This window comes from Aplysia californica, unplaced genomic scaffold (assembly GCF_000002075.1).
Source record: "Aplysia californica isolate F4 #8 unplaced genomic scaffold, AplCal3.0 scaffold00152, whole genome shotgun sequence".
Classification (NCBI taxonomy): domain Eukaryota; kingdom Metazoa; phylum Mollusca; class Gastropoda; order Aplysiida; family Aplysiidae; genus Aplysia; species Aplysia californica.
In genome coordinates, this window is record NW_004797422.1 from 112,187 (window position 1) to 120,832 (window position 8,646).

General features: G+C 37.6%; 1 protein-coding gene across 1 annotated transcript in view; it reads left to right on the forward strand.

Moving 5' to 3' along the window:
- Nucleotides 1-699: 699 nt before the first annotated feature.
- Nucleotides 700-8,646, forward strand: part of LOC106011637 (glutamate-gated chloride channel) — a gene marked incomplete at its 3' end in the record, with an annotated part of 18,264 nt that continues 10,317 nt past the window's right edge. Inside the window, 1 exon segment of the mRNA XM_035969519.1 lies at nt 700-1,022. Coding sequence (XP_035825412.1) covers nt 994-1,022 — 29 coding nt within the window.

An 8,646-nucleotide genomic window follows, 5' to 3' on the forward strand; every position in this document is an offset into this window, starting at 1 on the left:
AAACCTTTTGTTTTCAATTTTTCCACGCGAGTACATTGACACTTATTTCAGTCTTTGTTAGAGCTGTAAAGGATGATAACAAAACCTTCATTATCACAATCATGCGTGTGAGGTTGTCATTTTTGTTTTTGTTGTGTCTGATTATTTAGACGATTAGGGGAACAAAGAAACAATGTGGTTGATACAATCTTGATTTTTTTTAGATTTCTAGAGCAGCGGTTATTAAACACCTCCGAATAGCGCGTCATGTGGTGGCACATCAGGAACCAATGAGCGCGGTCTTACTGAGTTGATAATTTATTTATAAGGGCTGGAAAAATCTAGGTGTTATATTCCAGGGCTCTGATCTTGTATTTTGAGCGAACCTTCCAGAGGATTCTTATCTGAGGTACCATTGTGAGTTACACGACCTCAGTCAGGTTTTCTTTCTGTTACTTCTGTGAGTTATATCTGTATTATGCACCCATCTGTAGGGCTGAAAACTGTCATTTTTTGTAAACTTATAGATTTGGTTGATAAGATTAGTGTCTTCTCCTTTTGTCTTATCGGTTTCATTTCGTCAGTGAGCAGATACATTGCTTTAGACTAGAGACAAGTTCAGATCAATAACTTTTAAACGCGCAAACTTTGTGTTCATTTTGTTTGTGTTTTCTGACGGAATTCTATTCATTTTTCAATTATTTTATTTTAAGGGGACGTTCTTTTTGCCCTTCTCCCGGGATAAGAGCAGAAAAAAGGTTAAGTGTGAAACGTATATATTATTATTGTTATAAGCGTTTATTTCTTTATACTCACAAAATAATATACATTTGTTTCATTTTACAGGTGGGGCTATTCCATTTTACACATCCAGGATTGAAAAAGAGTGCTTCGAACTTGCATCCTAGTCAGATGTCCAATACAGACAGTTCTCCACCTTGGTAAAGAACCTTTGAGCGGAACCTCTTGTCGGAACCCACTGGACTGTCACGTGAGACTGAGGCGACAGCAGAAATGTTTCCAGCAGTGTACGTCTTCATCAGGTGAGTTCTCAGATAAGTTAGGTCCTGCACTTTGTATTCTGCTCTTCTTTCGTTATGCATGACGGTTTATATGGACTGATGCTAGTTTTCGCAGAACTACCAAACTAGCGTAAACTGAACAAATCTACAATTACCACTTAGTATCTGAAACGATGGACTTGAAAGGCGATCTTCGAAAAAGTTAACTTGCTGTACACTTAACTGTAATTGTAATTCCACTTATTAAAAATTCCTGTCTTTGTTCATAGATATGGCTGGAAAGCTGCTGAGACGTACTAAGCCCAGAAAGCAAAATGTTTCATGAGAAAAAAACCCACACTTTCATTCTTATAACATCTGTACCTACATTATGTTGGGTTTTTAGAATTTGAATTTCTATAAAATATTTCTTGAGCACATGCAGCCAATATCACATATTAAGAAACTGGATATTTTCAATTTTAAAAAATCCGCCTTAATGCATGTGAACAGCTAGGCGACGATGTGTTTCCTTATCAAACTTTTTCAAACGTCTCTTTCAGAATTTTACGTGTTAAAAAATATAGATCACTGGCGTTTAGAAGATTTGTACTTTCAATAAACTACAATCTAGGCGCTTCATTGCTTCATACTAAAAACACTAGAGGATCATGTTAATACCAGACGCTATTGAAGCTTGATTGCTATGTTTGCTTATAATTATAAGCGACATGACAATGATATTTAGATTCAATGATTTTTAATACAGGTAAGACGTTACGCATGTTTTGGCGGTATCATATTTAATTCTTATGGCCTTCAATAAATAAAATCAAAAGGTGTAAAATTCTACCTTATATTCACGAACACCGGTGCGCACCAGGGTTGTGTAATTCCCTCTGTCTTGTCTACACTCTACTCCAGCAACGGTATTTCTAACCACAAACGTATTAATGCAATACATTCTTCAGAAGATTCCATTGTCTTTGGCCTTGTGCCAGCAAATAATGATGAATACAGGGACACGGTGAATACGTTTACTAACATGTCTTATAACTTCTTCCTTTTACTTAATGTTACAAAGAGAAATTGATTAATTATAGACTTTAGGGTGTAAAAAGACCCATTGCAGCAATTACTCATTAACGATGAGACAGTTGAGCTTGGAAACTTCTACAAATTATACATGGGAGCAAACATCGACAACAATATATCCAGGCTTCCTCACGCTGCTCTTGTGTATCCAAGAATAATACTAATACTAATGATAATGATAATAATAATGATGATGGTAATGATAATGATAATAATAATAATAATAATAATAATGATGATGGTAATGATAATGGTAATGATAATAATAACAATGATGATGATGATGATGATGATGATGATGATGATGATGATGATGATGATGATATTAATAAAATAATATCCTCTGTAAGGAAATTGAGAAGTTTTAAGATTGGTAATCGGATTATGTCCTCTTTTATCATTCCGTGATCGAAATCAATTTGTTTTGTATTTGCTGCTCGGCTGGAAACTTCAGGATGCAAGACAAAGAAAAATTTGACTTATTCATGAAGAAAGCCAGCGAGATATCTTAACATTATTTTAAAAGGACTGGTATATTTATGATAAAATAACAGATATGAACTAATTAACAGAATCTTAAACGACCTGTCACGCCTCTTGTCCACATAAAATTAGTCATGCAGGAAAGGACCAAAAAAAAAAAAAAAAAAAAGAAATTCCCTACCATTTCCAGCTTATCTACTACTGCTGCCAGAATGAAAATGTCCATATATTGCTGTTGATTTTTTTAAAAATAATAATACGCACTAATATAACTACGTAATTTTCAAAATAATCTGACAAATTTTTATTCCTGCGTGTGGTTTGAAAAATGCATTTGAAGTAACATATTGTATCACTTTCAGGTTCTGGCTTCTCTTTTATACAGATATTCTTTTATGAAAGTAATGCACAGTTTAACTTCTATGCATATTCACGTGTTTTTATCATTCCTGTAATGCCGCCAAATCTTATCTTATCTATCTGTCCAATCTTTCACAATACTGTTCCTCTTATTCTCCAGAAACCCATTTTGCAATGCAGGAACTATTTCAGGCAAAGACCTGGGTTACACATTATGTACACATAACACACACAAATACACACACACACACACACACACACACACACACACACACACAAATATAAACACACACACAGGCAAACACACACACACACACACTTTCTCTCTCTCTCTGTCTCTCTCTCTCTCTCTCTCTCTCTCTCTCTCTCTCTCTCTCTCTCTCTCTCGCTCTCGCTCTCTCTCTCGCTCGCTCTCACCTTCCCCTCTATCTCTATCTCTCACCCTGCCACCTACTCTCTCTCACCCAGTTCCCTCCCTCTCTTTCTCCCTCTAACCCCCCCTCTCTGTCTGTCTGTCTGTCTGTCTGTCTCGATCTATCTATCTATCTATCTATCTATCTATCTATCTATCTATCTATCTATCTATCTATCTATCTATCTATCTATCTATCTATCTATCTATCTATCTATCTATCTATCTATCTATCTATCTATCTATCTATCTATCTACTTCCTTCCCTCCCCACCCTCTCTCTCTCTCTCTCTCTCTCTCTCTCTCTCTCTCTCTCTCTCTCTCTCTCTCTCTCTCTCTCTCTCTCTCTCTCTCTCTCTCTCTCTCTCTCCCCCTCTCATTTACATAGTGTCGTTAAGGTACAAAGACCTGCCCTCACCAAAGGACAACATTAACTGCAAACGACCAGAAGGACATTGCCTTATTATTACCGGGAAATTGCACGGCTCTTTGATCTCTTGTTCCAAATGATTTTGCTTCTGGAACCAGTCTAAAAGAATAACAAGATATAAAAAGAGAACTGACGTCTGTAATGTGTAGTGGTATGGCGCTTCGTCGTCGCATGCAAATGACATGAGTTTGATTCGCGTGTGGGGAGAATTTTTATCAAGTATCTCAGTCTCTCATACCCGTGTGGTTCCCGAGGCCCTGTCCAAGAGACATGGGAGCAAAGAATAGGACCACTGTATCCGTACCGTGCATGTCGCAAAAAGCGACTAAATAAGGTCGGTTGGGCAAAGGGTTAGCAGCCCTTTCCCGTAAAATAAAAAAGAAAGCAGCTTCAAAAACATCGACAGCAAAAACAACACGACCGCCAGTTCTGGAAGATGGAGGAAACAGCTAGAAAAGGATGCACAGGACAGGCTTCGCTGGAGAAATGCTGTTGATGGCCTATGCTCCCCTGGAAGTTAAAAAGGGCAAGAGAAATCTCTGTCTCTCTCCTGGTACTTTGCATCTCTCTCAGCCCAGGTTGGCCCTTACGAGCAGGGTTAAAGCCCACCTCTTATATATTCTAAATTGTGTTGATCAAGGCGTTAAACACCCAGCTTCATTAAAAAGAAACGAAAAGTCACTGCTCAAATTCTTACAGCTTTCTTCCCTACTCGTGTCAAAGCAAGTTCATATTGTGTTCTTCCATGTTTTCTTATAAACAGTTTAAATAGAAATAAACTAATGTTTCCAGAGAGTGTATAAAGATGTGAGACAAGAGGTATTATAATATCTTTAGTGACTTTCAGGAAAAATAATTATCACAAAAGACTGCTTGTGTTATGATTTATTGAAAGCCTTAGCATAGAGGGTAGGGTCTGATTTGATCGGAATATTGTTATGCCCTTTATGATGCTTTCCGTTCTTTCAAAAACTCATTCTCTCCTGAATTCTTAACACCTTCTCATACTATTTATTGGTACTTCTAAGGCCATTGTAGTAGATTTTATTGTGACCGCGAGCGATTGTTTTATGTTTGCTATGCTACATTTATAAAGTCATTTTAAAATGTGATGTATCTTTGAATGAAACGAACACTATTTTTCCAGAAAATGGAATTGCGCAGCATAAATTAATGCTTATCAATATTATTATTATTATTATTATTATTATTATTACACTATTACTTTTTATCATCATTATTATCAATGCTGTCTATAAGGTCAATGACTTGCGTTAAAAGAACATCATAATTCATTTTCCTTTTCTTTTGTTACTTTCCCCTTTCCCCAACTCCACAGTTGAAGAGATTGTGTTTACCCGTTATATAACCATAACCTATCCATTTATGTAAAGTAGATGCTTTTTTAGTCCCATATTTATCTTAGATTTATTTTATTTTGAAGGATTATTCTTAGTACAAATTATATATTCACCTAGTTTACTTGTTACCCCCCCCCCCCAAAAAAAATAATCCCACCGCCTCACTCACTCACCCACTCACTCTCTAACTCACTTACTCACTCGCTCACTCTCTCTCTCTCTCTCTCTCTCTCTCTCTCTCTCTCTCTCTCTCTCTCTCTCTCTCTCTCTCTCTCTCTGTCTCTCACGTACACGTGTCCGTATTTTCTCTCCTAACAAACCCACTGGCGTCTGCGATGTAGTGGTTAAGCGCTTCGCCGTGGCACGCAAAAGACGTGAGTTCGATTCCACTGTGGGGAGGTGTATTATATCCAGTATATCCGTCTCTCTGCTAGGACAATAATATGCTTCTCTGAATGCAGCTTGGCCCTGATGATCAGGGTCGAAGTAGCCCGTCTCCTAAATGGTCTAAATTGTGCCGATAAGGGTGTAATACCTCTACTGTTAGGCTACAGGTATAAAATCTACCAAGCAAATTTTGGCAGTGGAGATATTCTCAGTAGTAATTCTTTATAGATTCTGAAATAGTCTTGCACAGCAATTCTTCTCAGCCTATAGAACTCTTGATGTTTCAGGGTGGGAGAAAAAAGGGAGGGGGGGGCGGTGAGGGGCTGTAATAAGAGAAAAGAGAGTACTACAGTTTTAAAATCGTGTATTTTTCCATTATAAAAACAAGGCACATAACAGTACATGTATCAGTCATTCTTCACATTTTAGCATCGTGTATATACAGTCAATCAACTCATCAACATACTTGGAACCTTTAGGCCTAGAGTCAAGTGCTTTGGAGGCTTTCAATGTGTAAAATACACTATTAATATGTACATATATAATGAACGTAAGTTGTTTTAGGGTTTTTAAAAAAACCCAACTTCCAATACCCTGACCATTTGCACAACAAAAAAACTGTTTATACACGTTTTAAGGTAAAGAAAGTGAAATAGACTATACAGACCTTTCTCTTTAAATAAGCTATACACAATCGCAGATTCGGACTTATAGATTTCTTTGATAAATTATTATTACTGTATCAGGCAATTTTGCGTCCTTAACTTAAGTAGACGACAAGAACAGCTGGAAGTAATAGTCGCTGACCTGTGTCTCACCTTCACCGTGACCTCGCCGTTTCACTGTGACCTCGCCGTGTCTATCAATGCCCTCAGCTCTCACAAAAGACAAAAAATGCCGCTCCGTTTCACCAATTGAGCATGTAGTTGGAGAGCTTCACCGATAGGTCCTAATTCTTTTCTTCTGCTCTGTTGTTTATGTCTGTTTGTCTTATTCTTTCCCAGGACTAAAAGCGTTGTCGTGTTGGTGTGCCTCTCTGTATTTAAACACTCGTTATTCTAACTCAAAGAAAGGCAGGAGAGAGAGAGAGAGAGAGAGAGAGAGAGAGAGAGAGAGAGAGAGAGAGAGAGAGAGAGAGAGAGAGAGAGAGAGAGAGAGAGAGAGAGAGAGAGAGAGAGAGAGAGATTGGCAAGGTGGTATGTGTTACCGAAGTCTGTGTGGTACAGCAGTATTCTCGTCCCTTCCCATTAGTTTTTGGCTGTGCTGTTGAAATTGTCCAAGTTGCCTACCCTTTGTCGAGGACAAAAGTGGTTGTTTTAGACAGGCGGACATCTTGGAAAACGTAATTGTAATGTAGAAAAAAAATGACGTCAAAGGGAGAGTGGGATTGAATGGTCATTTTCACATATGATCGTCTTGGACAGGTGGGCGTTGGATCTGGTTCAACTACACATAGATTATCCTCTTGCATAAGCCACTCACCCCGCTGAGTGACACTTATTGAGAAACTTTCATCTAACCCGCTTCTTCATGAAGCAGACTCGTTTAGTACGTCCACCTAATACACTTCTTGATAAGCAAACTTGTGAACACTTCCACCTATCACTCTTCTTGGTCTAGATGTTATTTCACGCAGATTTCAGAGCATCTTTTCAAGAAAAAATGGTTATCAGTCACAAATGTCAAAATGGTAATATTATCATGGTGTGCTCTTAAGGTTTTAAAAAAAATTTTGTCAAAATTTTAAACAATATTACTTTTTTCGTTTCCCTCAAACTGGTTACAGAAAATGCGAGGACGCTGAAAACGCACAACTAATAAAATAAACAAATTAGTTCTAATTTTTCTACGTGAAACTAGTGCAGCAGGCATGAAGATCATTCTGTTATTCTTTTTTTTCCTAATTTGTTTCTTTCTGTTATTCGAGTCTGCCAGCCTTGCTTCTGATTGAAGGTTACCCCATGATATTTGTAGCCTTATACTCTTTGTACTTTTTCAATACTGTTTCACCTTGTATCTATATAACATATATACGCTTCTAGATCAACATGATATTTATTAGCATTTACACCTAACACGCTTCATGATGTTTTGCTTTCAGATCCTAGTCTCTCCAATTGACGTCACACCAACACCCCTTCCCCTAGGGGTACCATGAGGATTTCTTCCCATGTCCTTTGGGAGATCCTCGTTTATATAATCACTTACAAGTAAGGATATTTCTCACAAGCCAATTCTGGGTTTTTCTGTTGCCTCCATGTTTATTCAGCACCCAAAAGCTGTTTTAATTGTCTCTTCTTTATTGTTTTCATGAATATGCGCCCCAATCGGACATTTTTCACCACTATAACCTCATTTGATTTCTTTTCCTTCAATAGAATTCCCAACAGATTTCTAAGAAACCACAGTTCTGTTGTTTAAGTATCGTCTCCTTTCCGTTACACACAGTAGCTATGAGTTCGATTCCCGAGAGGGAATCCTTTTTATTTCTTTAAAGCCTTTCTCCTCAAATATCATATCCTATTCAGCCCGAGTTAACCCTGACAGACAAAGTCGTAGTAACTCACCTTATGAGTAACCTAAATTTTACACTTGGGTTTGTAAATCATGATTTTACTTACCAATAAACACATATCTCCCCCCACCCCTTGGGAAACTCGTCTTGTACAATTCTGTCTATAAAAGATCGAAAAGAACAGCCTAAGCTCCAAGTAAACGTTATAGTATTCGCCCTTTTAAGACCGTGAGTCGCTGACACAGTAACCTTTCAGTTAGTGCAGGATATAAATTATATGGTTGCATAGCCAAGTTTACTTTTATTTACAACTGAACCGATACCCTAACTGAAGGTCAATTCATTAGTAAGAACTACGTGCAATGTTTCTTGTGCCGCCAATGTGGCGTGAAGTTATTGAGGAAACAGTTGACTTTCGTCATTCTGAATTGATTGGACAGTTGGGTGTACGTTTGTATGTGTGTTTTTTATGTGTGTGTGTGTGTGTGTGTGTGTGTGTGTGTGTGTGTGTGTTAGTGTGTTTGTGTGTGTATGTATGTATGTATGTATGTATGTATGTATGTATGTATGTATGTATGTATGTATGTATGTATGTATGTATGTATGTATGTATGTATGTATGC